Here is a 27,627-nt window from a genome sequence, read left to right on the forward strand (position 1 = left end):
GGCAAAGGTGAGGGGGAAAAGCCTGAGCCAGGAAGAGGTGGATAAATATTTGTGAACATCTGTCCTGCACTGTTTTCAGAAGGGCCAACTTTTTTTGGCTGGGGTGTAGAGAAGGTGAGCCCTAGGAAGTTGTCATTCAGATTAGAGAAGCACCGAGGAAAGGACGTGTTTGGGCCATCTTGTTCCTCCGGCTTGTTTCTTTCTGGAGCAGGTAAGGACTGCCCACAGCTTGTAAGGGTGGGGGTGAAGCTATGTCCAGGGTAACTGAAGTTCCCAAGGGTAGAGCCACTTCTTAGCTCTGAGTGGTCTTGGTGTCTGTTTATCCCAAGCCTTTCCCCACTTCCCACCCCGACCACTACTTCCTTCCTGTTTCCTGTGAGCTGTTCCTGCTGACCCACCATGAGCCAGGCTGTGCTGCTCTTTTGCTGTGTCTTTTTTTAAATTATTTTTAAGATTTTATTTTTAAGTAATCTCTACACTCAACATAGGGCTCGAACTTATAGCCCTGAGATCGAGTCTCATGCTCTACCAACTGGGCCAGCCAGGCACCCCTTTGCTGTGTCTTGCTGTCCGCGTTGGCTGTCTCTCCAAGAAATGCCCAGAAAGGGGCCCTGAACTTCCAGCCATCTTTCACAAAAACTGGCCATCCTCCAAACACACTCTCCAGCCAGGTCCCTCTTCCAGATCCCAAGACCTGCCCAGATCTCTTGCACACTGCCCCCTCCTTAGCCCCTCTGCCTGAGTACCTATCCAGCTCAGCTCTGGGGGTGGCCCTGGAGGAGGCTGGTCACCCGACTGAGGCCCACGCTCTGCAGCTTCAGCTTGTTAGGGTGGGAGGGAAGGACATCGCTGAAACTGCCCCCCCCCCACCATGAGAGGAGAGCACAATGAGGAGAAAAGCGTTGGCAATACTAAGGTCACTCGGAGGGATCTGGGGGGGCCTGCAGGGAAGCTTGGATGAACCTAACAGCTGTTTACCCTGAGGACTGTATTGCCGGTGGCGAATACACACATGGGCGTGCTAGGTCCTCCAGCCGTCTGCCGTGCTGCCGAGGTCAGTATCCCCTAGAGCTGCAGGAATGAGTGCTGGGAGTGTGAGGAAGAATTGGGCAAAAAGCTGAAGAAACCTGGAAGTTAAGAACCTCTCAGTGTCTACAGATGATGATAATTTATCAAACGTTCCACAGTTATTTGGGAGTGCTTTATGGAGAGATTCGTTCAGGAATTTGTCTAGGTTTACTTCAGATATTCAATGCCACTTAGGCAACAAGTCTCTCTTCTCAGGACTATGCTCAAGGATGGGACATAGTAAGTAGTTAGAAATGTAGAAGACCAGGGGCGCCTGGGGGGCTCAGTCGGTTAGGCATCTGCCCTCGGCTCAGGTCATGATCCCATGGATCCTAGGATCGAGCCCTGCGTTGGACTCCCTGCTCAGCAGAGTCTGCTTCCCTCTCCCTCTGCCCCTCTCCCCTGCTCCTGTGTGCGCTCTCTCTCTCTCAAATAAATGAAATCTTTAAAACAAAGAAAAACAAATGTAGAAGACCGCTCAGGACAGATGTACTTTATTTCATGCCAGTGCTAAAACACACGTGACTGGTGTTAGCCTTGACCCTCTCCACTTAGTAGTTCCCGGCCCCTCTTATTCCATTTTTCTTTTTCTTTCTTTCTTTTTTATTTATTTATTTATTTTTTGGGTCTTTTCTTTCAGTCATCATATACTGTGCATGTAATATGTACTAAGCATGAGAGGTGATTTGACCTTTTTCTCATTCATCCACCCTGTACTAAATCCTAACTTAATTCTTAAACTGAAAAGAGATACAATGAGAGAGAGAATCACAGATATCTAATCTCTCCTAACTCTGGGTCTCCCAGCTCATATCATGAGCTAGAGTGGAAAAGTGACAGGAACGTGTAGGAAATGCCAAGGAATAGGGTCTTAGGTGTTGAGGTCAATGTGTGACAAGGGGACAAGGTTTGAGCAGCCAATACAAATGGACAAATATTTGCAGAGATTGCATCTTACTGATTATGGGGAAAAGCAAATATCTCCTCTCTTCATGGGGCAGAGGAGGAGGCAGAACTGGATCAAGGAGCAACCAAACTTATCAAAACATTCTCACTTCGCGCCTGAACTTTGTGGTACTTTGGGGCCCCCTATAAATGGGTGGAAATGAAGCAGAGGATGTCTGTGGTGACTGGAAGATCGGGAAGGCCAAGTGGGAACAATTAGGCTGCATTTCCTGATTCTTGGGCCTTTGCCTAAAATAACAAGTCTGGAGATGATGGATGGGGTGTGCCCTGAGCCACGGGCTCATTTCAGACCACAGCCCTTAGGGAAATGGTTTGTATGTTTCTGGTTTCTCCCCTCTCCAGTGTACTCTGTTTCAGACATGAGTGGCTTCAGATCCATCACGATACAAGTTGAGCTGCTTTTTTGCTACCTCTTGCTGCACCCTGTGGATGTCATTTCATATGGAAACCGGACAAATATTCCCTCATCCTTGAAACCCTGGCCACCTTCCTCAGACCCCTTGTCCTGCCAGACACTGCTCCCAAAGTCCCTGCCTGGCTTCACCCACATGGCTCCTCTACCCAAGTTCCTGGTAGCCTTGCCACTGGTGATCGCCCTGGAAAAAGCCGGTTGCCTGGCTGATGTCTGGACCCTGCAACTTCAGCTGTACCGCCAGGGGGGTATACAAGCTACACAGAAACTCATCCAACATCTTCAAGAGCTCCAGAAAAGTAGAAGCACAGGGAGGGCAGTTTCAGTGGATGCCCTGGTCTCTGCTCTACAGCTGTTGGCCAGGGAGCAACCAGGCCCCAAACGGGCCCAACGCTCCCTCCCTATCAATGACTGTGACCAGGAGCAGGAGCAAGGCGTGCACAATATACTCCAGTGGTTTCCAGGAGTGGACACCTACTACAATCTTGGCACAGCTTTGTATTACGCTGCTCAGAACTGTCCAGTCAAGGCCAAGGAACGAGGCCAAGATGGGGTCATAGATATGGGTTATGACCTTCTGATGACCATGGCTGGATTGTCTGGAGGACCCACAGGACTACTAATCAACGCTGCACTTAAACCTGCAGTGAAGGCTGGGATTGAGCAGTTGATCCAGTATTACTATGTGAAAGAGGCAAACACCGCTCTGCCAGAGATCAGCAGGGGGGCCTGGGGGGGGACCTCAGATGTGAGTGACCTGGAAGAAACAACTACCGTGGCCTTTTAGTGTTGGTTCAGCTTGCTGATTAGTTCAGGGCTTATTTAATGGCTATGACTTAGATCCTGGGAATGGCAGTCTTGGGATATAAAAGGTGATGATCACGGAATGAAAAAATCTAATATTTTGACAAGCTGTAATGTGTGTATGTTCAAAATCCAAATCTCTGGTTTGTTTTTTTTTTTTTTTTTTAAATCTCTGGTTTGTTATCAAGGAGGAAGGCAGTGCTGTAAAATGGAGGAATTTTAAAGTTTGGGGTTTGGAGTCCGAGGATTTGGATTTGAATCCAGGCTCCACTTGTAAGAGCCTCAGTGATCGCTGACCAATAACAATTTTTCTCCAAGCTCAGTTTTTAAAACGTCTGAAGTAGTGGTAATCCTTTTCACCTGGCTGGGTTTTGTGGCAATTAAAAACGATACAATGAACCTCAAATTCTTAGCAACGTACCATCAAAAATATTTATGACTACAAAATATACAAAAAAATATTATGACTACAGCTCGTCCTTTCCTATCCCAAAGTGTCCCACCTCTCATGGAGCGCTCAGAGCCTACAGTGCCCTGGGCTAATCTCGGTTTCGTTCCTACGGCGCGGGTTCTCGGAAATCAGCTGTTACAGTCCCGGGCTATTCCATTAATCGGACTCCTCCCTCCGCGGACATGGTAGTTGAGGATCCCACCAATCGCTGGGGCTGGAGGTGTGGTTTCGGCGCTTGAATGGCAGCCAGCGTCGGGGTTGCCAGGCAGCGAATGGCGAGCTCCCGGGTTCAGCCGTCCGCCCCAGCCCGTCAGCTACAAGGGGCGGATCCGAGGGGCGGGCCGAAGCCGAGGGCGGAGCGCGAGCGCGGGTGCAGGAGGTCTTGCGGCCGGAAGCCTTACCCTGAGCCGCTGGAGAGAGCGGGGATTGAGACCCTAACCAGGTACGGGCCCAGAGGGGACGCGCGGGGGTCTGGGTGCAGGCGCGAGTTCCTACCTGGGAAAGACGGCAGGCCCCGGGGGTATGTCCCGTAGTGGTAGACTTCGTCCCCAGCTGTCGCCTGCTGCATAACCGAATCTCCCCATCCAGCCCAGCTCTCCAACCCATCTTCCCAAGTCTCCGGCAGCCTACGATAGCTACTTAGCCAATGCGTTTACCTTCCGGTCTGTCTTAATTTTGATTCTCACCAAGAAAAAAAACAAACAAAAAAAACGGTGTCTACAGGTAGATACGATTTTACTTCATTGTTATGTTAAGAAGTATAAGGGACAGGGGCGCCTGGGTGGCGCAGTCGTTAAGCGTCTGCCTTCGGCTCAGGGTGTGATCCCGTTGTTTCGGGATCGAGTCCCACATCGGGCTCCTCCGCTGGGAGCCTGTTTCTTCCTCTCCCACTCCCTGCTATGTTCCCTCTGTCGCTGGCTGTCTCTCTGTCACATAAATAAATAAAATCTTAAAAAAAAAAAAGTATAAGGGACAGAAAGGTGAAACTATTGGCCTGAGGTCACATACAAAATGCAATTCTTTTCCGAAAAGCAGATTGAGCACAAAATATATACCTAAGAGAGTGAGGGATAGCGGAAAAAAACGTAAGTGTTACAGCCTTTAACCCTCGTGTTTGGGATCTGTTTGGAAAGACCATGGTTTTTGTTGTTTTGCTTTTTTATATTTAAACCTCAGGATTAACCTGCCCACCTTGCTCTTTTAATACTAGCCAGATTCGTTCTTTGAGAAGTGGGGCGTCTCCTTTGTGTTTTTTTGTTTTTGTTTTTTTTAAGCAGTACAGGTGCATAGTTTAAAAAGCTAAGAACTAGTAAGAGGATTAAAATGAAAAATAGGAGCTCCTGACCAGTCCTTTCCTCCCCGTCTTTCTACTTCAAAGAAGTAGAAAAACATGTCATGATTATTCATACTGGTGGAAGAGAATCTCTCCCACCCCAGGCATTTTTCTTTCATTTGTAATAAGATCATGTGACCTTTTTTAGACCACAGATGTATGTAAATAACTCTTTTCTGTTAGGTTCAGGCTGCAGCAAGAATAAGTTTTGATTTCCTAAACAGACAGATGGCAGGGGGTGGGGAAAGAGAGGAAGAAAGATTCTTCGCCCAGCCTACTTGGTGACAGGCAAAAATGAGTTTTGAGTGAAATTTCACGGTGAAAAAACAAACACCTTTGCTTTCTTTGCCCAACCCCTCCCCAGTGGGGAAAAAAAAAAGACATTTCCGGGTCTTTCACAAATTTGGTATTCTACCTGAAGAATCAGAGGTCAATAGAGGTCTTAAAAGTATCCCAGTCTTAGGGATTGAGTAACCCCTTGCACGGGATTTAAATATCTAGAATGGAGTTCCTCCTTCCTATATGGAGAGCAGATTATAAGGTATACCAATCTCAAAAGAGGTGTCAGCCCTTGATAAAGCTTTGGGGCTGGCAGGGATCATGCTGAAATAAATATTTATCACCCACTTATGATCTTGAAATGCTCCAGCATAAGTGAATACAAACACAAACAAATCTAAGATAAATTCATTGAGGGCGATAGATGAAACAAAGATGGTGGAAATGTTTAGTGAAGCTGAGTGATGGGTACATGGATGATTCTTGTACTAGTCACATTACTTGGTGTGTGTTTGAAAATTATCATTAAAACAAAAAGGCCCATATATTGGCGCTCTTAGATAGTACTCTCTGGAAGAAAGTGAACCAAACTAATAATACTGGTTACCTGTGGAGAGAAGGGGAGGGGACCAAGATTGGGAGTGGGGTCAGTGTAGCTTTAATTTGTGTGTGTGTGTGTGTGTGTGTGTGTGTGTGTGTGTATTTTTTTCTTACCTGTATAATTAAAAATTTTTATTGTAGTGATAAACAATCATGAGACTGTAGATGATTTAGTCCAGCAAAATTTCTGGTTGGGAACCTACATCCTTCAGACTCAGATCCCAAATGGCGCAGTGGGAGATGTTGCAGAATCTCAGCAGCCCATTTCAGGACCGGCTGCACCAGCTGTACTCAGATAGCCTCCTGCCAATGGACATTCGACAGTGCTTAGCTGTCTGGATTGAAGACCAGAACTGGTGAGTGCCTCAGGAAGTTGGGTGCGGGTGGGATGAGGAAAGTAGTTTCTTCTGAGCCCCCAGGATCCTGGAGACACCAAGGGCAGGGAGGGGTTAGAAGGCCTCAAAAGACAGTAGCAACCCTGCAGAGATGCTAATCCCTGGTCCCCAGGCAGGAGGCTGCACTGGGCAATGATGATTCCAAGGCTACCGTGCTGTTCTTCCACTTCTTGGACCAACTGAACAACGAGTGTGGCCGCTGCAGCCAGGACCCCGATCTCTTGTTACTACAGCACAACTTGCGAAAATTCTCTCGGGACATTCAGGTACTTGGAGGAGCCAGGAATAGTCAAAAAGCTGAATAGAAAGGGAACTGAGCGTAGAGGAGTATGGTTTAGGTTATGGAACAGGACCTGGAGAGGTGAAGGGGTGGGGGCAGATCTGGGGAAAGAGAGGACGAGGTCTGGACTTGGGGGATCACTGGCAGAGAGAAAGGCAAAGTCTAGATGACCCTGTTGGGGAGAGGCTGGGTTCTGGGGTACCATGGTGAAGAGGGGAAGGGCTAGGGACTCCGAAGGGGGGGGAAGAGCTGGGGTCGCTGGTGGGGAAGGTCTGGAGGGCTAGATCATTGAAGACAGTTGAGTTCAATCAGTTCTTTCTCTTCCTACTGCAGGCCTTTCCCCAGGGCCCTACCCAATTGGCTGAGATGATCTTTAATCTCCTTCTGGAAGAAAAAAGAATTCTGATCCAGGCCCAGAGGGCTCAGTTGGTAAGAACAATTTGTAGTGATTTTGAAAGCTCCTGGAGTAGAGAGTGACTGTGGAAAGGACTCAGGAAGTTTGTCTCAGAACAGGATCCCCCCACATCCTGTGACATAATTGCAGGCCTGGATTTCAGGGATGAAAGGTCGGAATTGAAATGTGCTCAGAGTCTCTTATTTCAGGAGCAAGGAGAGCCAGCCCTCGAAGCACCCGTAGAGAGCCAGCAGCATGAGATTGAGTCCCGGATACTGGAATTAAAGACTATGATGGAGGTTAGTGGATGTGGAAAGAGTCAGGGTGGGTAGGGCTCATCCTGCCGCCTCCCACAGAAGCAGCCTCATCTTGGTCTTATCCCCCGTACAGACGCTGGTGAAATCCATCTCCCAGCTGAAAGACCAGCAGGATGTCTTCTGCTTCCGGTATAAGACCCAGGCCCAAGGTAGGAAGCAAGCACACCAAGGAGTGGGAGAAAGACAGGTGCCTGCTAGGAGGCCAAGGGTGGAAGAGAGGAGAAGTGACAAGCCCCCGTAAGCAGTAATCTCTGGCTGCTACGCTGCGCTGGCTACAGTCCCGCTGCCATGCAAAGCTAAAAGTGCCAGCGTGTGATGGAGGTTGAGCTGGAGATGTGGCTGAGGGACAGCTGCTGTGTGTTGGGGGAGATGCATGGAAAACTGGCTTAGCAGATTGAGTGGGCTTTTGGTGCCAGCATGACCATTCAGAATTTGCCCGAGGGGCCAGAGGTGCCTCTGCTTTGCTTGGTTCCCCTTCTCCCTTCAAACTTCCCCCCACCTGACTCTGACTGAGGTCCTGGTCAGGATGGAAAGGGAAGGAGCCCTAGGTCTGAGCTCCTACTTCTGCCATCCAGTGAAGACACTCTCTTTAGACCCCCATCAGACGAGACAGCGGCAGCTGCTGCAGGAGACTCTCAATGAACTGGACAGAAGGAGAAAGGTGGGAGGCAGACAGAGGGAGTGGGCGGCAGGGAACTGGGGAAGATGAGGGATGCGGGGGCCCTGGCCTCTTAGCCCTGGCTACTTTGTCTCTTCCTCCCCAGTTGGGCGGTGGGGGGTGATGATGAGAAGTGCTCACCACTCACTTTATGTCTTTCTTAGGAGGTGCTGGACGCCACCAAAGCCTTGCTAGGCCAATTAACAACCCTCGTTGAGCTACTGCTGCCCAAGTTGGAGGAATGGAAAGTCCAGCAGCAGAAAGCCTGCGTTGGAGCCCCTCTGGATGCAGGGTTGGAACAGCTGGAGAAGTGGTAAGGGGCACCTCCCGCCCAGCCCTGTCCCAGCCACCCCGCTGTGCTTTGTAAGTTGTAAACTGTGAATTGTAATGAATTTTCTCATTCCTGCAATGAATTGCCTCTCCAGGCAAGAGCTATTGCTGTCCTTGCTCTCTGCTCCCAAAATGATCCCAGCTCCCTCCCTTGACCTGACTACAGTGACTCTCTCTTCATTCTTACCACGCAGGGAACCCAAAGCCCAGTCTTGGCTTAGGTGAAAGGAGTGGATTAATCCACAAGGTGGTTTCTCCTTCCTTTTTAATCATCCAAGAAATAAATAAATATATATATATTTAAGATTTATTTATTTATTTTAGAGAGGGAATGGGGGGGGGAGGGACAGAGGGAGAGGGAGAGAGAATCATTAAGCAGATTCCCCACTGAGTATGGAGCCCGACACAGGGCTAGATCCCAGGACCCTGAGATGATGATATGAGCCGAGATCCAAGCCAGCCACTTAGCCAGCTGAGCTACCCAGGTGCCCCTCTACTTTTTTTTTTTTTTTAACTGTAATGACTATAATGTCGGAAAAAAAGAATGACCATTACCTATTATCTTACTACCCAGATGTAGCTACTGTAATATACAAAAATTGAATTGTATTTTTGTGCTGTTTTGAGAACTGTGGTTTTTGCTTTCTAACTTAGCAGTGTATTACAGTATTTAGCCATGTCATTTATTTTTATTTATTTATTTTTAAAAATTTTTTAAAGGATTTTAGTATTTGAGAGAGAGAGAGAGTGCGTGAGCAGGGGTGGGAGGAGCAGAGGGAGGGAGAGAAGCAGACTCCCCACTGAGCAGGGAGCCCTATGTGGGGCTCAATCCCAGGACCCCTGGGATCATGACCCAAGCCAAAGGCAGAGCTTAACTGACTGAGCCACCCAGGCGCCCATATTTATTTATTTTTTTAAATAAGACAGGCTGATGTTTCTTTTTTTTTAAGACTTTATTTATTTATTAAGTAAACTCTACACCTGACGTTGGGCTCAAACTCGCCACCGCGAGATCAAGAGTCACGTGCTGTACCACCGGAGCTAGCCAGGCACCCCTGCCCATGTTTTGGGGTTTGTTTAAGTAGGCTCCAAGCCCAGCATGAACCCAGTGTGGGGCTTGAACTCACGACCCTGAGATCAAGACCTGAGCTGAAATAAGAGTCAGCGCTTAACCAGCTGAGCCACCCAGGTGTCCCATACGCATGTTATTTTTAATGGTTGCTTCATAGTTCCCTATATGGAGGTAACATAAGTTAGTTAATGAGCTCCTATTTTTGGACATTTAGGTTTTTTAATTTCTTGCTATTTTTTTAGTAAGCTCTTTTATATTAATTTTTTTGTAATGTGGAGAAAGTAACTAGTATGTCTTTCAATACTTAGAATACCTACTGTTTTAAATATTTTCTAATGAGAAAATTCAATATAATTTATTAAAAATGGGGGTGCCTGGCTGGTTCAGTTGGTAGAGCATGCAACTCTTAATCTTGGGGTCATGAGTTCAAGCCCCATATTGGGGGTAGAGTTTACTTTTTTAAAAAATAAATCATATTTTAAAAAGTAAATTATTGGGGTGCCTGGGTGGCTCAGTCAGTTAATCATCTGCCTTCAGCTCAGGTCCTGGGATTGCGCCCTGTGTCGGCCTCCCTGCTCCACGGGGAGTCTGCTTCTCCCTCTCCCTCTGCTGCTCCCCCTGCTTGTACTCTCTCTCCCCCCTCTCTCTGTCTCTGTCAAATAAATAAATAAAAATCTTAAAAATAAATAAATAAAAAGTAAGCTATTAAGAATGAATCACAACAACGTTCAGGTAAATTGAAAACAGGTCTATAGGGCTTAGTCACCGAATCACTATTTAAATTGCAGTTGCAAACATATCCATCATTTGTATTAGCAAACTATGACCTACTAGTGATATCTTGCTACTTTTAATTTTTAAATTTTTTTTTTTTTAAGTTCCAGGTTAGTTAACATAGTTTCAGGAGTAGAAGTCAGGTATTCATCACTTACATACAACACCCAGTGCTCATCACAACAAATGTCCTCCTTAGTGCCCATCACCCAGTTAGCCCCTCTCCCCGCCCACCTCCCCTCCAGCAACCCTCAGTTTGTTCTGTATCATTTAAGAGTCTGTTTTCTGGTATGCCTCTATCTGTTTCATTTCTTAAGTTCCACACATGAGTGAAATCACATGGTATTTGTCGGTCTCTGACTGACTTATCTCGCTTAGCATACTACCCTCTGGCTCCATCCACGTCATTGCAAATGGCAAGACTATTCTTTTTATGGCTGAGAATTCCATTGTATATATTCAACAAATACTTCAGGGAGTTTTTTCCCCCCAAGTTTTGTATTTCCTTTCTTTTTTTGGGGGGGGGTGGAATGGGTCAGTTATTAGGTTCTTTGTAAGAAGTGTAGAACACCAGGTTGTGAGGGTAAACTCCATTTGTGGGAGAAAACACGGAGCAGAGGTAGCCCTGAAGCTGAGGAACAGCTTTGAGTTTTGGCAGAATTCACGAGTGCACAGCTTTCTGATCAACCTTGCTGTACTCTGTAATCTCACATTTCTCTTTCTCCCTGTCAAAGACCTTCCCAGTGTCTGGGTTTACATCACTTCTTCTAGAAATAAGCATCAGTGAGATGCTTGGGAGTTTTCACACTGCTGATAGCAATTTTTGTGGAGGTGGGAATGACAGATTTCTGGTGTGTTCTTCATAGAGGAACTCAACTGAGGACCAGAGGTCCAGTCACAAGTAGCAAGCCACTGCTCAGATACTTCAGGAAAACCATTCTCTTGCCTCTATGGTGCCCAGTGAGGTTGATCACAGTGGTGCCAGGAGGGGCACCTGGGTGGCCCAGTCAGTTAAGTGTCTGCCTTCCGCTCAGATCATGATCTCAGGGTCCTGGGATCGAGCCCTGCATGGGGTTCCCTGCTCAGCTTCTCCTTCTTCTTCTCCCTCTGCCCTTCTCCCTGCTCATGCTCTCTCTCTCTCTCTCTCTCAGGTAAATAAATAAAATCTTATTTTTTAAAAAATGGTGCCAGGAGTGACGCTAGCTTGCAGTTTTCTCACATGCTGACTGAGAGGGTTTTCTTTCCTCTGTGGCTCAATAGCTTTCAGGCCACATCTTCAGTAGGATAATACCTAGACATTTTGTGAAGTTTAACCACTCATGTACCTTGTCACCACCAGCTTATTTTGTGACAGTAGCAAGAACTTTCTCCTTTTTCTTTTCAACTCTGGGTTTAGCTGCTGAATACTTCCCGTTGTACGTGGCCTTTGTGGAATACGTAGCCGATGGGAAATATCTGCCAATCCCTCCGACTAGGACAGGGTTTTGGCGGCAGTGGGGCTTCCCTTTCTTTGGCATTTTAGCCTTGAGGTTGCCCTTCTTAATCTTGCCACGAGCATCAGCCTTCTTGATTCCAGGTTTCTTCTCCTTAGTGTCCGGCTTCTCAGCTTTTTTCACCCACCATCTTGCAAGATGGGATTGGATTTTTTTTTAAGTTTATTTATTTTTTATTTAAACAATCTCTGCACCTAATGTGGGGCTCAAACTCACAACCCTGGGATCAAGAATTGTGGGCTCATCTGACTGAGCCAGCTGGGTGCCCCGCTTTCTTGCTATTTTAAACAGTGCTGCAGTAAATATCCTCATAGCTACATCTTTATTTACATCCCTCATTATTTCTGTGATAGAAATTCTCAGAAGTGGTATTCCTGGGTTAAAGGATATACCTTTTCTTTTTGGTGGTGTTACTGTGTTTCATTATTTGTTTTGTTTTTATTTTTTTTAAGATTTTATTTATTTATTTGTCAGAGAGAGCGAGCACAAGCAGGGGGAGCAGCAGGCAGAGGGAGAAGCAGGCTCCCCTCTGAGCAAGGAACTCATGTGGGACTCGATCCCAGGACCCTGGGGTCATGACCTGAGCTGAAGGCAGACTCTTAACCAGCTGAGCCATCCAGGCATCCCTTGTTTTGTTTTTAAAGATTTTATTTATTTATTTATTTATTTATTTATTTATTTATTTATTTATTTGAGAGGGTATGAGGGGGGGAGGGAGGAAGGGGCAGAGGGAGAGGGCAAGAAGCAGACTCCCCACTGAGCATAGAGCCCAACATGGGGCTCCATCCCCGGACCCTGAGATCGTGACCTGAGCCAAAATCAGTCGGTTAAGCATCCAACTCTTGCTTTGGGGCAGGTCATGGTCTTGGGGTCATGGGATTGAACCCTGTGGGGGGTTGCCCACTCAGTGTGGAGTCTGCTTGAGATTCTTTGCCCCTCCTTTTCTCTCCCCCTCTTCTCCCCACCGCCACTCTCCCTCTCTCTAAAATAAATAAATAAAATCTTTAAGGGGCGCCTGGGTGGCACAGCGGTTAAGCATCTGCCTTCAGCTCAGGGCGTGATCCCAGCGTTTGGGATCGAGCCCCACATCAGGCTCCTCCGCTCGGAGCCTGCTTCTTCCTCTCCCACTCCCCCTGCTTGTGTTCCCTCTCTCGCTGGCTGTCTCTCTATGTCAGATTAATAAAAATAAAATAAAATAAAATAAAATCTTTTAAAAAAAAAGAAAGCTTTATTGATTTTTCTGATTATAAATATGTGTCCCAATTGGAAAAAGAAAATTCAGACAACCTAAAAGAAAGTAAAAACTGCCCATCTGCATAACCTGATCATGCAGGGGTACTCATTAGGGCTTTTGAATACATTTTTTTAGATTTTCCCTATGCATATACATAAATATACATCTATACATCTATTTTAAAGATTTTAAGTAATTGCTACACCCAACATGGGGCTCGAACTTACAACCCTAAGATCAAGAGTCACATGTTCCACTGACTGAGCCAGCTGGGCGCCCCAAATGTATATTTTATCTTTTTAAAAAAGATTTTATTTATTTATTTGAGAGCGAGAGCGAGAGAGCACAAGCAGGGGGAGCAGGAGAGGAAGAGGGAGAAGCAGACTCCCCACTGAGCAGGGAGCCCGATGTGGGACTCGATCCCAGGACTCCAGGATTATGGCCTGAGCTGAAAGCAGACGCTTAACTGACTTAGCTGCCCCGGTACCCCTATACATTTATTTTAAACAGAAGTCATATATGTACTGTCTTGTGATTTTTAAAAATTTAATATTTTGGGATATTTTTTCCAAGTTAAAAATTTGAGCCTGGGGCTGGCTGGCTCAGTTTGTGGAGTGTGTGACTCTTGATCTCAGGGTTGTGAGTTTGAGCTCTACGCTGGGTGTAGAGATGACTTAAATAAATGAATAAACTTAAAAACAGTTGAGTCTATATGATTATTTTTAATAGTTGCTGTTTGATTATTTCCTTAGGACACAGCTTAGAAATGGAATACTGCGGGGGCACCGGGGTGGCTGTGTCCAACTCTTGATCTTAGCTCAGGTCTTGATCTCAGGGTTGTGAGTTCAAGGCCCATGTTGGGCTCCATGCTGGGCGTGGAGCCTACTTTAAAAAAAAAAAAAAGGAATACTGCAAATTGTGTGCATGTTTTTTGAGGCTTTTTAAAAGATAGTTCCAAATTGCTATCCCAGTCTATTTGCTGATATGTACTATGATTGGCTTCCTGTCACCACATTGCCTATTTTTTTTTTTTTTAAGATTTTATTTATTTATTCGACAGAGAGAGACAGCCAGCGAGAGAGGGAACACAAGCAGGGGTTGTGGGAGAGGAAGAAGCAGGCTCACAGCAGAAGAGCCTGACGTGGGGCTCGATCCCAGAACTCCGGGGTCACGCCCTGAGCCGAAGGCAGAGGCCCAACCGCTGTGCCACCCAGGCGCCCCCACATTGCCTATTATTATTACTTTTGGTTACAGAGACAGTAAAGGACAGAAGTTAAAAGTGTTATGGCTGGCTCAGTCGGAAGGGCATGTGACTCTCAATCTCGGGGTCGTGAGTTCGAGCCCCACGCTGGGTGTGGAGCCTACTTAAAAAACTACGGATTGTGCAGCCAGGCTACCCGGATCAGCTACAGCTCACTCCATACTGGGTCTGTGACCTGGAGCGAGTCACTTAACCTTTCTCTACTTGAGTTTAATTATCTGTAAAATGGGGCTAATCATCGTAGCTACCTCACAGGGTTGTTACGAGGATTAAATACATTAAGTACTTGGAATAATAGTACATACTAAGCATTATATGAAAAGTAGCTTCATTATAGAAATAAATCTTTCACCAGTTTTATCTGCGAAAGTGGCTTTGATTTTTATTTCTTGGATTATGAGTCATGTTGCATAATCTTGCGTATGCTTCTGGGTTCTTTTTTTGTCCCAATCAGTTCTGCCTCTACATGCGTAGTTAAAGGGGAGCTTCTGGCGCTTGCCGGGGGCACCGGGAAACTCATCAGTTCTCTCTCTCTGGAATCCTGTCACCCAGGTTCACAGCCGGAGCCAGGCTGCTGTTTCACCTGCGTCAGCTGTTGAAGGAGCTGGAGGGACTGAGTCGCCTGGTTAGCTATAAGGATGACCCTCTGACCACCGGGGTGGACCTGCGGAAGGCCCAGGTCACGGAGTTGCTACAGCACCTGCTCCAGAGGTCTAGAAGCCAGGGCAGGCCCTCCCGGGAGGGAAGGAGAGAGCAAGAAGGGCCATTCGTACAGGGACTGAGCTATATTCTCTCTGCCCTCTCTCTCTGCAGGGCCTTTGTGGTAGAAACCCAGCCCTGCATGCCCCAAATTCCCCATCGACCCCTCATCCTCAAGACTGGGAGCAAGTTCATTGTCCAAGCAAGGTTGGCATTTCAGAACTCATCCCTGCTTCCTTTTTCCAGTCCTGGTACTACGGTTTGCTCTCTGACTTTACAGATCTTTCCGCTCCTGTCTTCTCTCTTTTCTCCTCCACCCACCCACCTCTTCTTCTTCTTCTTCTTCCCCCCCCCACCTACCTCTTCTAATCTCTTACCTTTGCTTTTGCAAACATCTGATCTATCCAGGAGATTGAGGCTGAGCGCTTTCCGCTATCCACCCCCCTTCTCCCTAGGCTGCTCGTGAGACTCCAGGAAGGCAATGAGTCACTAACGGCAGAAGTCTCCATTGACAGGTAAGCTGGGGCCCATGCAGCCACAGGGTGGCCGGGCACGGGCTGCTGGGGCTGAGGAGACACACACTCTTCAGCATAGGGCCTTGGGGCTGTGTCCTTACCCCTCCATTCCTACCTCAGAAGTAATAACTCCTCGATTTTCTTGAGCACTATATGACATGCAGTTTGTCAAGTGCTCATTTGTCATGGGAGCCCCGTGAGTTAGCTATCATCAGTGCACCATTCAAATGAAGAAACAAGCCCAGAGAGATTGTGTCTCTTGTGCAAGGCCACATGGCTAGTGAGCACAGATCTGGGTTTGAACCCAGGTCTGTCTGATCCTAAAGACTAAATTCCTAACTTCTACACTATTGTGCTTCCCAATGATTTTTTTTAATGTCTTTTCAGGAATCCTCCTCAGTCACAAGGGTAGGTGTCTGACAAGGGTGCTGCAAACATTTGTGCACTGCATGGCCTGCATGACCACACGGGGGCGCAGACGAGGAGGTTGATTTGGTTGGGGTATGGACGAAGGGAGAAGGGGAGGTCTGAAATGAAGTGGAAATTTTGTTGTTTTTCCTGCTGAGTTGTGAGAGTAACTCTGTTCCTATTCTCCATATATCTTCTTCCTCCTGGAATAGCTTCCGGAAGTTCAACATTCTAACCTCAAACCAGAAAACTTTGACCCCCGAGAAGGGGCAGAGTCAGGGCTTAATTTGGGACTTCGGCTATCTGGTAAGAAGGGCTAGTAGCTTAAGCTTCTGGTCCAATGGAACAGGCTGAGGGAAGTTCCCAGGCCTTGGGAAGTCTTGAGGTAAAATAGGGGGTTCCAGGGACCCTGGGGTCCCCACTCTGGCATTTTTCTCTCCTTCTCTCAACTCACAGACTCTAGTGGAGCAACGTTCAGGTGGCTCAGGAAAGGGCTGCAATAAGGTGAGGCCTGGACAGAGGATTGGGGGTGGGAGGAACTGGCCAAAGGGCCCTCTGACCGTGTGTCTTCGGCCATCCTAGGGAATGCTGGGCGTGACAGAGGAGCTGCACGTCATCAGCATTACGGTCAACTACACCTACCAGGGTCTGAAGCAGGAGCTGAGAGTGAGTGCAAATGGAGGGCAGGGGGAGATGAAGCAGCTTTGGCAGAAGGCATTAAGGAGGGGTTAAATAGAAGCCTCTCAGTGTGGGAAGTTCTCCCCCTTTGCCCCTGTCAAAGCTGGAAACGTCACGTCCCTCCTCTGACTCCTGTTTTCTCTTCAGACGGACACCCTCCCTGTGGTGATTATATCTAACATGAGCCAAGTCTCCATTGCCTGGGCCTCGGTTCTTTGGTTCAATCTGCTTAGCTCAAACCCCCAGGTAGGAGGTGGGGCCGACAGTGAAGGATGCCCAGGAGGGGTGTGGAAGCTTGATATAAGGGCACTCCTTCTGAGCCGCTCTGCCCTCTTCCCACCCTTGCAGAATCAGCAGTTCTTCTCCAGCCCCCCCAAGGCCCCCTGGAACTTGCTGGGCCCTGCTCTCAGTTGGCAGTTCTCCTCCTACGTTGGCCGAGGCCTTGACCCAGACCAGCTGAGCATGCTGAGGAACAAGCTGTTTGGTACAGACCTCCTTTCCTCTCAGCCTTTCCCTGGCCGTCATCTCCCCAGCCCTCCGTCCTTTCTATTCCAGGGACCCTGGCCTTGCCTCCTTCCATTATCTGAACTGTCTCTCTGCCCGCAGGGCAGAACTCTAGGACTGAGGGTGCATCGTTATCCTGGGCTGACTTCACTAAGGTAACTCCCTGCATCCCTTGCGGCTAGATCTAGCCCCTATGCAAACGCTAGTCCTTCCCCTCCATACTCCTTCTGCTCACTTCGGGCAACTCCACATTTCTTCGCGCGTTTCCATTCCTCCTGCAGCGAGAGAGCCCTCCTGGCAAGCTACCATTCTGGACATGGTTAGACAAAATTCTGGAGCTGGTGCATGACCACCTGAAGGATCTCTGGAATGATGGGTAAGGCCTTGGTCAGCCTCCCTCTCCCCACCCCTACCTTTCTGCCTTTCTGGGCTTGAGAGCGGACCCCGTGCGCCCTCATGTGGCAGAAAGGGAGAGAGCAAACACTGGTGCGAGGTTGCAAGGTCACAGCCTCCCATTTGCGAAAATAGCCCTAGCCCACGTGTGTCCGGCATCTGCCATGCTCCAGAGCCTCTGGGCGCTCTTTATGAATGCTGTCGTGTAATCCTTACAGCCACGCTGAGTCGCAGAGAGGTGAAAGAATTCACCCAATGGGCAGAGTTGGGATTCAAACCCAGGCCTGTCTGACTGCAGGCCTGTGCTCCCCCCACGACACTGCCTGCTCAGTGGTACAGCCGTTGCCTCTTACAAGGTGCTTTTTGGCTGTGTGACCTCGCTGATGCCTCGTCCTCCTCCAGCTCTGGAAGGTGGACACTGTCCGTACGATGAAGTGACTAGGCCGAGAGAAGCAGGCCGTGCCGTACAGGCGGGAGAGCAGGGAGGCAGGGCAGCCTCGCAGCAGCTCTCGGTGTTTCAGACGCATCATGGGCTTTGTGAGCCGGAGCCAGGAGCGCAAGCTGCTGAAGAAGACCATCTCCGGCACCTTCCTGCTGCGCTTCAGCGAGACGTCGGAGGGAGGCATTACCTGCTCCTGGGTGGAACACCAGGACGATGGTCAGCTGCTCCGCCCAGACGCTCCCCCAGCCTGTCCTCCCTGTCCCTCGGCCGGCCCTTGGCTTCCCTGGCTCTGTCCCGAACCTCGCCGCGGGCTTGGGGTTGGACAGCCAGGGCGGGGACGTCCCAGGCCCAGCCTCTTCTTTCAGGCCTGCCTGTCCCCACGTCCATTCTACAGATAGGGTGCTCATCTACTCTGTGCAGCCCTTCACCAAGGAAGTGCTGCAGTCTCTCCCGCTGACCAAAATCATTCGCCACTACCAGCTGCTCACGGACGAGAACATCCCCGAGAACCCACTGTGCTTCCTCTACCCCCGGATACCCCGGGATGAGGCTTTCGGGCACTACTACCAGGAGAAAGGTGAGAATCCTTGACATATGTCACCGGAAGATGGCAGGGATTCTACAAATCTGACTCCTTTCTTCCAGACGTGGAAAAACCGATAGCCAGAGAAGTGAAAAGATTTGTGCCTGGGATACTGCTCGTTAGTAGGGAGACCTGATTATCAGGACCATTTGCACAAGGGGTCCTTGGGTACACGTCCAGCCCACTGACCTCCCTGTCCTCCTGCATATGCGCCCACAGTTAACCTCGAGGAACGGAGGAAGTACCTGAAACATAAGCTCATTGTGGTCTCTAACAGGTGAGAGATGCATTTTTCGCCCACCCTCCCTAACCCTTGTTGGCTGATGTACTGACCCAAACCTGCTCGCGTCACCTCGCCGGCCTTCTCTCCTGCTGACCCATACTCTGCAGCCTCTAGGCCTTTTTTCTGGTTCTGCTAGCCTCTTTCCTCTCTAGCGTTCTGCTGCCATCCTTAGGTTGCTTCCACGGGGCCTCCCTGCTAATAATCATCATAATCACTGACGGTCATGGGCGTCTGCATGAAGCATGGTACTAGACATTTTTTTTAAGAACAGATTTTTTCATTTTATTGAATTCTTTTGAGAACCCATCCAAGTAAGTGATAACAGCCACATTTAATACAAGTTTATTATATGGCAGGTATGGGGCTAAGTGTTTGTGTTTAGTTTCTTATTTTTCGAATCTCCATAATAGTCCCGTGAGGCTGACTTGGGTATGACTCTTTTTTAGCCGCAGAAGCGGAGGTTCAGTGTGGTGAGGTGGCATGCCTGAGGCACACGGCTAATAAATGATCCAGGTCTGCCAGATTCCAAAGTCCTGCTTTTAACCATCCTCCTGCCTCTCGAGTGTTGTTAGGCGGTGGTGTTGCCGTTCCATCGATGCCATATCTGAGGCTCAGAAAGCTAAAGATGACCCAGCTAATAAACGATAGGAGGCAGACGCTGGCAAACCTGATTCCGAAGCCTGCACTCTTAAGCCCTCTGCTCTGTTCCCCCCTACTCTTCCTCCTCCTCCTCCTTCTTTCTTCTTTCTTCTATTTTCTTCTTCTTCGATTTTATTTATTTATTTTAGAGAGAAAGAGCAAGTGAGCGTGGGGCAGGGGGGTAGAGGGAGAGGCAGAGAGAAAATCTCAAGCAGACTTCCCATTGAGTGTGGAGCCTGCCTCGGGGTTCAGTCTCACAACCCCGAGATCCTGACCGGAGCCGAAATCAAGAGTCAGCTGCTTCACTGACTGAGCCAGCCACGCGCCCCCGCTCTGTTGCCTTGTAGCCTAGAGAGACAGTGTCTGCTTGCTCTGCCATTCCCCACTTCACCGAACCATCCAAGCCCTGCCCCTTTGTCTGTACTGCCGTATCCAGACAGGTTGATGAGCTGCAGCAACCACCGGACCTTAAGCTGGAGCCAGAAGCGGAGTCGTTTGAGCTGGAGTCAGGACTGGCCCCACTGCTACAGCTAGAGCCAGGCCTGGAGTTGGAGCCACTGCTGGAGGCAGGACTGAATCTGGGGCCAGCCCTGGAGCCCCTGCTGGAGCCCGCACTGGATGTGGCACAAAGAGTGTCAGAGCCAGACTTGGGACCAGAGCTGAAGCTGGAGCCTATTCTAGACCCCGCATCACAGGCAGTGCCAGAGCCAGATTTGCCCCATGATCTGAGACACTTGAACACCGAGGAAATGGAAAGTAAGTGATGAGATGGGGCTGGGGAAGAGAGGACACATTCCCTTTACCACCTGCCCTCCCTTACCCGTTATAGGCAAGGCCGAACGCTAAGCTCCGCATTGGAGGAAGGCTCATTTCTTTGTGATTCCTTTTATTAGGAACCACACATGCCTCCTCCTTCCCGGACCTAAGTGCCTCCTCAGGCCTTGTTCAGGCCTCCACTGCCATCCTGCCTCATTTTCCCTACTGGGTTGGGAACTCCTTACCTAAGATCAGGGCCTGATTTCTTTCTTTGGACTACTTAGTCTTCAGAAACAGTATGAAGATTGAAGAAATCATGCCAAATGGTGACCCACTGTTTGCTGGACAGAACACCGTGGACGAGGCTTACGCTTTCCATCCCAGCCATTTCTGCACGGACGGGCCCTTGATTCCTTCTGACTACTAGAAACGACGTTTCCTCTGTTCTTGCTGTATCTTCTGCCCTCCTACCCCGCACGTGATGTTGCTCTCCAAGGATGGAAAATCCATTCTAAGCTGGATAACTCTGGGTTTTGGAGTGGGAAAAAAAGGCGTACTATGGGTAAGGAAGGGGCCCCAGTGAATCAGAATAGATGTTAGCCATGGCTCTAACCAGGATCTTTGAGGCCAGCTGCTGTTTGGGGAGGTATAGGAGTTCTGAGGGTAGGCCAGTGCAGTTAGGAGGTACTGAGATGGCTCAGGCACTTGGAGTGGCTTCTTTCCAGTATGGGAGGATGTCAACATTTGAATAGTTGGTAAGGCTAACGTAGTGGTGCCCACTAGCATTGGCCATCAGTAGGGAACAGAGATGTGAGATAGGATTCCATTTCTCTCTTCTGGTTCTTTCATGTCTACAATAATCTTTTCCTTCCTTCTTCCCCTCACACCTGATTCAAGTCCTAAATTCCTTTGTTTCCTGCAGAGACTGAGAGCTTTCTGCTTCAGCCCACCATGTGCAGCTCCCCTCAGAAGAAGGGAATAGGAGATAAGCCTCCTCTGCTTGCCAGTCTCCCCCATTGCCCCCCCAAGATGGCCACACCCATTCCTTCCCCTAAAATGATCCTGCCAGTCTAATATGCCTCTGTAGCTTTGCACAGTAATTTATTCTGTCTAGTCTCCACTTCCTCAGTGCTTAGGAGACGAATCACTCTTGGAGGCCAGGGATCGTCGGGTGGCTGAGAATTTAGAGATCACTTTTTATAGTATTAGATGGAATTTCGTATTTTCACAGAGGAAGAGAAGCCCTGGGTCTTAGATATTTCTTTGTTAAGATAACCATTCATTCTTTTGTACGATATATTGCTTATCTGAAAGAGTTTCTATTCCTTGGTTGTGGACCTGGGCAAAGACCAGGTTCCTGGAACTTAGAACCTTGAGCGTTTATCATGGGGCTTTGGACAACCTCACACATGAGTCATTCCCAGGGAGCCCCAGGACAACTGCCTTTGCTCTAAGATGTGTTTCTAGTATAACTTGAGATGTAATGAAAGGCCCTGAACATGTGGCTGTTTTCTGGCTGGTATGTTAGAGGAATAGTCCTGTTCAGAAAGAGGCCCTTCTGAGCAGAAGTGGCTAATAAACTTTGTGCTGATCTAGAAGTGTTTCTTCTCCGAACTTCTTCACTTCTCTGCTCACAAAGACTGACAATGTCCTTGGACACACCAGCAGGCCATGTAGGATCAAGGTCAGCAAATCGTGACCTATCTTCCAGCCACCCCAGTAGGCACCCTCTTGTAATGTTTTTCTTCTCACCCGTTTAGAACAGCTTTTCCTGTCCTTTAGATTCTTCTGCGGGACTGGGAGCCATATATGAGTTGAGGGGTATGGTGAGCAGTTCTGTAACTAGCCCATTGTCACTTGCCTGGTTGGTGACAAAGCCAAGATAAAAGCCTGGGTCTGTTTGACCTCAATGCCCATGTGTTTTTAATGTTGTGACTATGGAGAAAAGGAAGGGGAATGACCACAGGAGCCTTCCCCTTCTCTTTATTTCAAAGGTAGTTGACCTCCCCTTGGGTAGTCAAACTGTCTGATGGGGCTCACAGATGTCCATTAAGGGAGAATCCCATTAATTTGGGGGATTTACCACCATCTTCTTGGAATGCCCTTCCTGCTTGAAACAGCTCTGACTTTCGATCCTGCAGTGATCGGGACTCCTGTCTTTGGCCAAGTACACTCTTCACCAAGAAAGTAAGGAGGCACAGGGTCAGGCAGCAAAAGCAGTCACATTTAGGGGCCCAACTTCCTAATCTTAACCCTTGGTAATCCCGTTCAGCTTACTCAGCTATCAGGGATCCAGACCAAAAAGATCCCTGTTACTGTACGTATACACCAGAGGGTCGTGAGGATAGAGCCTTCTCCTCTGGAGCCGTGCAGACTAGAAGGACGCATATTGGAGTCCTTGGGCCCTATCTTTCCTGTTCCTAACCAAGCCTAGGAATCAGACTCGGATATCCACATAAATAAGTCTTTATTGAAAAAAGTACATAATTCAGAATAAATATAATAAATAATCCTCCCCCAGCTGCTGCCCTGAGGATAAATAATCTCAAGTTTTCCCTTCCTATTTAATAAATAGTCAACTTTGTCCTAGGTCAGCAGCATAAATTAGTCAGTATTGGTAATTTTCAACATAGGCAAGTCTCATTAGAATTAATGGACTAACTTGTTGGCTCACAGGTGCCTGGGCTGATTGATTTTAGCACTGCTGAGCCGTGGAGATCTGGGTGCCATCCTTAAACCGTTGGCTTTAGGGGCTCAGGGTTGCTGCTCCGTGGGCAAAGACCCGAGCAGCTACAGCCACAAAGGCCTGGAGGCTGCGAAGGATCTTGAAGCGGAGAAGGAGGCGCTGCCATGGCTGGCTGGGGCTGGGGCTTGGAGTTTGTTCAGTCTCTCTGTGGTGACCCTCAGGCTGAAAGGACACAGGACACAATCAGAGAGAACTCTAGATCCTTCACCCTCCAGTCCTTGCCTCTGATACCTGCAAGCCCCCGCTCTCCAGGCCCCTAGTTCATACCTGCAAAAGTTGCCTAAGGCCCAGGAGGGAGGCGTGAAGCTGGCCCACAGGGCCATCGGGAAGTAGAGAAGGCTCCCCTGTGAAAATGTCTGAGCCCAGCAGCTTCTCATAAAAAACCAGGCCCTGGTGGATCCTTTGTAAGCAGAACTGGGAGGGAAAAGAAAGCGGTGAAAGGAAACAGATCCCTTCCTCCCACTCCATTCACCAAAGACCCACCTAGTTCTTTGCCATTCCTAGACACTGCTATGGGCTGAATGTTTGTGTCCCCACAAAATTCAGATGTTGAATTCCAACCCCGCCCCCCCAAGTATAATGGCTTTGGGAGGATGGGCTTTCACGAGGTGATGACGTCATGAGGGTGGGGCCCTTCTGAATGCAATTAGTAGTCTTCTAAAAGAGACCCACGGGACTCCCAAGGCCCCCGCCATATGAAGACACAAGGAGAAGTCCGCAGTCTGGAAGAAGGCCCTCACCTGACCGTGCTAGCACCCTGATCTCTGACTTCCGGCCTCCAGAACAGTGAGAACTAAATTTTTGATGTTCATAAGCCACCCGGTCTGTGTTAGTTATTATAGCAGGCTGAACGGATGAGGACAGAACTTTCACTAATTCAGCATGATACCCAACGATGTCCCAGTCCCCTCTTCCTTGTGGTCCAGCCTCATCTTACTACCTGACTGTTGTCTCTGAGTCCTTGGGGATCACAGCCATCCCCACACTGGATGCGGGGGACCTCATCTGTAGTCTCGTCATCTCCCTCTTCTCTTGGTAGGTCCTGGAATGGAGGAGGGGGTGGGGAGAGTGAAGAGGTAAGAGAAGTGCTTTCAAACTCCACTAGGACCCTCAGGCTCATGACTCTCCCAGGAGCCCCACTCCCCCATCCTCTCTTACTCTGTGATGACCTTCGACCCTCTAGCTTCCATCGAAAGCCAGAGTCTTCCCCTGCAGCCTTGGAGAGCTTGGATAGGCTCCTGTTTGGAGCCGGAGCCCGTTACTTACCACCTGTCCCATCGGCGGATGTGCGCTCCAGGCCAGCGTGCAGAGCCTCTGTGAGAGCTGCTGGCCCTGAACCCAGGCAGGGCGACCGCCCGCAGGCACAGCCCGGGTCTGAGCCCCCCAGAGCAGCAGCAGAAGCAGCATCACAGCCCTGCTCCCCAGCATCTTGTTGGCTGCTTCTCAAATCTGGCTGGATCCGCGCCTCGAACTGGTCCTTGTGGAATCTCTGCCCACTTCCCTTTCTTCTGAGCCTGATGCTGTCCGTTCTGTGCGTCTCTGGTTTGGTTCCTTCTGTTGTTCACTAAGTTCCTGAGCAGGTTCCTGCTGTTTTTCTCCCCTTGTCTCTGAGTCTCTTTTTAAGGTCCCTGCATTGAAAGGCCCGCCCTTTATACTGGCAGGTGACTCACAGCAGGTGGGATTCCCCTCCCTGCATCATCCCCCTCCGCGGGGAGCCCAGGTATGCAGGCCTCAGTTCCAAGGGAAATGAGATGTGTGGTTGCTGTGGCTGGAGGCCTGGGATGGGGCCTATGTGTAATGCTCTCCATGAATCGCAATGGCTTGTGGAGGGGGTGGGGGTAGGAGGAATGAATATTTAAATGAATCTCGTCTCAAGTTCCTTCCTGTTTAACTTTCCCTCATCTTTTTGCCTCTCAAAGCTATATCCTTCACCCCCAGTACCTAATTTCCTTACCTCCCGCCTGAGGAAAAACCAAAAACGGAAGCATTCATTTGTTTCCCAAAAGAATAGCGAGCTCCGTTTGGAATGAAGTTTGATTCCCACACGGTGCCCTCTGTCTGAGAACCGAGGGGGGGGGGGGTTCTTTTTCTCCCTTGGGAACAGTAATTTTCACTGGAAGAGAATGGACTCGATGCACATTGTGAACTGGGAAGCCATATAATGCCGCATAAGGTATTTCTGCTCCCACTTCAGGCCTCACTGTGGAAGTTAGGAGGGCTCTTGGAGGGAGAGAGTTGTTGCTAAGAACCATCTGATTCCTCAGCCTTAGTGGCCAAAAGTTTCATAGGCTCTGTGGAGTTCAGGTGATGGTGCTTTTGGGATACCAATGTAAGCAAGGGCTAGAAGTCAAATTTAGATATTCTGGCAACCAGCCGCTATCCCACAGCTAGGAAATCCAGGAGTTCTGGGGAGTTGAAGGTATACCGTGTCAGTGACCCTGGCCAGTCCTTCAGCCTGTTGCATCCATGGGTAAAATCCGCTGACACTGATTTCATCACCCTCCCTGATGCAACATCCAGTGAAACAGCTGAGAATGTGAGGTTGGGCGTGGGAGTGGGGGGTGGTCCAAATCTGGGACTGCCCCAACCCCAGTGGAGGGTCCCAGAACAATTTGGACGTCAGAATGAGGACATGGCTGACCACACGGATGGTCCTCAAAGCCTCCCCCAAGAGGTTGACCCTTCTCTGAGAAAGTTACCCTTGATAGAAGTCTCCCTTCCCTTAGAACTATTCAAAATTGCCCAATGAAATATTTGATTCAAATATTAGGACTCTGTGGTAAATCTATCCTTTGGATAGAACGTTCCCAGCATCAGGACAGGTTATCTCAGTTTGAGTGAGAAATGGTTTGCCTCTCTCTACATATGGTAGACACAAATGGAATAAGAAAATGGGTGGGAGGGAGGAGGGGAAGCTCCCCTCACTTGTGTTTAATATCTCTTGCGTTCTTCCCTTCTCTAGCCCCATTCTGGGAGGCTAAAGGTTAGGGGATGAAAGGTAAAAGAAGGAAGAGGAAGTAGACTCCTGGGGGATGGGATGACAGGGACAAGGGTGAGTTGGAGGCACGGGGCTCTGCTGCTTTGTTTCACTTCCTGGTACTTCGAGAATTGGGTAGGAAGCAAGGTTGGTGGGGTGATTGTGGGACTGTTCTGTGGCAGGAACTACTTCCAGGACTAGATCTGACCTGGAGCTGCAGTGACCCCTTGACGTCAGCAGGGCCTCAACCGTTATGCAAATCACATTCACAGGACACTCCTAAGCAGGCCTTTCCAGTTGGATGCCCAGGCTCCAAATCCAGTTGAAGTTCCCCTAGGGAGTTAATAATGATGGCTAATATATATGCAACTCTCACTTTATGCCAAGTACTTGGTCTAAGTACTTTTCATATATTAACGCATTTAATCCTCACAGCAACCCAGTGACGTAGGTACTCTTATTATCCCTATATTACATACATTACATATGAAGAAACAGAGGTAAGTAATTTACCCAAGATCACAGAGCTGAGTGGCCAGAATTCCAGGGCAGACAAACTGGTTTCAGATCCTGCATTTTCAATCATTCTATTACACTGGACACTGTGAAGACACACAAAGTATCTTTATAAAGTGGGTCATTTAGCCCAGATATCTCTGAGTATCTCAGGCCCTATAATTTTCATGGGTCTGTGAAGTCTTTCTCAATCTGAGACCTCGATGTGGAAATTTCTCAAAGGGTACAAACTGTCCAGGTCTTTCAGCACCCATCTTTTCCCGAGATTTTAAATCTAGTCAACTGTGAAGTCAGATCAGTTTGACAGACCCTCTGAATTAAGGTGTTTTTCTCTCCATCTTTGACTTCTGACTGATTCTAGGACCCCTGTGAATCCTGGAAGTCTAAACTATGGAGTCCTTTCCTTTTTTAAAAGATTTTATTTATTTATTTATTTATTTATTTATTTATTTATTTATAAAGATTTTATTTTTATTTATTTGACAGAGCGAGCACAAATAGGGGGAGCAGCAGGCAGAGGGAGAAGCAGGCTCCCCGCTGAGCAGGAAGCCGGATGTGGGGCTCAATCCCAGGACCCTGGGATCATGACCTGAGCCAAAGGCAGACTCTTAACAACTGAGACATCCAGGCGCCCCAAATATTTTATTTATTTGAGAGAGAGAGAGAGAGCAGAGAGAGCACGAGTGGGGGGAGGGGCAGCGGGAGAGGGAGAAGCAGGCTCCCCACTGAGCAGGGAGCCCGATGTGGGGTGATCAGGACCTGAGCCAAAGACAGATGCTTTACTGACTGAGCCACCCAGGAACCCCTTAAGTCCTTTATAAAGTGTATTGAGAGAGAAATGCTTTAACACTCTATCCTCGGTGAGAAGTTCCTTCCATCAGAGAGGCTCCATGTGGCCTTTAGAAACTAGCTAAAGTGCCGTGGAGACGTGTCACAACCTGACCCCATTCCACAGCAGTTCCAGCTCAGAATTAGACCCCAAGAATCCCTAAAAATAACTGTTGGCGCTAAATCTGTAAGAGTTTGGGGTAAGCAAATGCCCCAATTTGCCCTGCTCATCCCCCTCTGAGTGAGAATGCCGAGCTTCAAGAGCTAGGGGAATTTGATAGCTGAGGGGTCTTGCTCCCTGGGACTACCACCGGGGCATATGGGGAGGGGATAATCACAGATGGGAGTTTCAGATGGATGCCTACAGAATCGTAGAAGACGCGGCTAGTTGGGCCGTGTTAAGAGCCTAGCTCCCGCTTCCTTTTTTCTCTCCCATTCCTGGAAATGATAGGAAATGCCGGCGAGTTTCGGGGGCAACAGGGTGAGAGGTGGCGGAGTAGCTCACAAGAGTACCGCGGCCAGAGGGGGTGGACTGGACC

General features: G+C 48.7%; 3 protein-coding genes and 1 pseudogene across 6 annotated transcripts; 2 read left to right on the forward strand and 2 right to left on the reverse strand.

The window, feature by feature from the left end:
• Positions 1 to 121: 121 nt before the first annotated feature.
• Positions 122 to 21,616, forward strand: STAT2 (signal transducer and activator of transcription 2). 3 transcript variants are annotated; one of them, XM_044384706.3, is made up of 24 exons: positions 122 to 211; positions 6,055 to 6,269; positions 6,421 to 6,574; positions 6,922 to 7,017; positions 7,192 to 7,281; positions 7,373 to 7,448; positions 7,875 to 7,960; positions 8,122 to 8,270; positions 14,674 to 14,832; positions 14,935 to 15,027; positions 15,276 to 15,335; positions 15,723 to 15,743; positions 15,956 to 16,049; positions 16,200 to 16,247; positions 16,326 to 16,409; positions 16,569 to 16,667; positions 16,770 to 16,905; positions 17,028 to 17,080; positions 17,207 to 17,301; positions 17,840 to 17,976; positions 18,155 to 18,337; positions 18,563 to 18,620; positions 19,702 to 20,021; positions 20,306 to 21,616. In XM_044384706.3, exons 2-24 carry the CDS (start codon positions 6,139 to 6,141, stop codon positions 20,446 to 20,448), a joined length of 2,565 nt encoding a protein of 854 aa, XP_044240641.2. In that variant the 5' UTR covers positions 122 to 211; positions 6,055 to 6,138; the 3' UTR covers positions 20,449 to 21,616. The 3 variants fall into 3 exon arrangements, with proteins under 3 accessions (XP_044240641.2, XP_044240639.2, XP_044240640.2); XM_044384704.3 differs by lacking the exon at positions 122 to 211 and adding an exon at positions 3,941 to 4,143 and having other exon boundaries at positions 6,126 to 6,269; XM_044384705.3 differs by lacking the exon at positions 122 to 211 and adding an exon at positions 3,941 to 4,143 and having other exon boundaries at positions 6,126 to 6,269; positions 7,893 to 7,960.
• APOF (apolipoprotein F) lies at positions 2,394 to 3,714 on the forward strand. The gene has a single exon (XM_057316253.1). The coding sequence runs from the start codon at positions 2,394 to 2,396 to the stop codon at positions 3,231 to 3,233; it is 840 nt and encodes a 279-aa protein (XP_057172236.1). The 3' UTR covers positions 3,234 to 3,714.
• Positions 10,644 to 14,282, reverse strand: LOC113255954 (60S ribosomal protein L6-like; annotated as a pseudogene).
• Positions 21,617 to 22,474: 858 nt separating the features above from the next.
• IL23A (interleukin 23 subunit alpha) lies at positions 22,475 to 26,647 on the reverse strand. 2 transcript variants are annotated; one of them, XM_057316254.1, is made up of 4 exons: positions 26,258 to 26,647; positions 23,708 to 26,077; positions 23,035 to 23,181; positions 22,475 to 22,929 (listed from the first exon to the last, which is right to left on the reverse strand). In XM_057316254.1, exons 2-4 carry the CDS (start codon positions 23,885 to 23,887, stop codon positions 22,768 to 22,770), a joined length of 489 nt encoding a protein of 162 aa, XP_057172237.1. In that variant the 5' UTR covers positions 23,888 to 26,077; positions 26,258 to 26,647; the 3' UTR covers positions 22,475 to 22,767. The 2 variants fall into 2 exon arrangements, with proteins under 2 accessions (XP_057172237.1, XP_026356047.1); XM_026500262.4 differs by having other exon boundaries at positions 23,708 to 23,809; positions 24,034 to 26,647.
• Positions 26,648 to 27,627: the final 980 nt, after the last annotated feature.

Source organism: Ursus arctos, unplaced genomic scaffold (genome assembly GCF_023065955.2).
Source record: "Ursus arctos isolate Adak ecotype North America unplaced genomic scaffold, UrsArc2.0 scaffold_21, whole genome shotgun sequence".
In the NCBI taxonomy this organism is placed as follows: Eukaryota; Metazoa; Chordata; class Mammalia; order Carnivora; family Ursidae; genus Ursus; species Ursus arctos.

Coding starts and splice junctions, on each gene's coding strand:
- STAT2 (XM_044384704.3), top strand. CDS start 3,941: ATGGCAGCCAGCGTCGGGGTTGCCAGGCAGCGAATGGCGAGCTCCCGG. Junction 15,028..15,275: donor AAGTTCATTGTCCAAGCAAG/GTTGGCATTTCA, acceptor CCTTCTCCCTAG/GCTGCTCGTGAGACTCCAGG. Junction 16,410..16,568: donor GTCTGAAGCAGGAGCTGAGA/GTGAGTGCAAAT, acceptor TTTTCTCTTCAG/ACGGACACCCTCCCTGTGGT.
- IL23A (XM_026500262.4), bottom strand. CDS start 24,195: ATGCTGGGGAGCAGGGCTGTGATGCTGCTTCTGCTGCTGCTCTGGGGG. Junction 23,810..24,033: donor ATCCGCCGATGGGACAGGTG/GTAAGTAACGGG, acceptor CCTCCATTCCAG/GACCTACCAAGAGAAGAGGG. Junction 22,930..23,034: donor GCCTTAGGCAACTTTTGCAG/GTATGAACTAGG, acceptor GTGTCCTTTCAG/CCTGAGGGTCACCACAGAGA.
- APOF (XM_057316253.1), top strand. CDS start 2,394: ATGAGTGGCTTCAGATCCATCACGATACAAGTTGAGCTGCTTTTTTGC.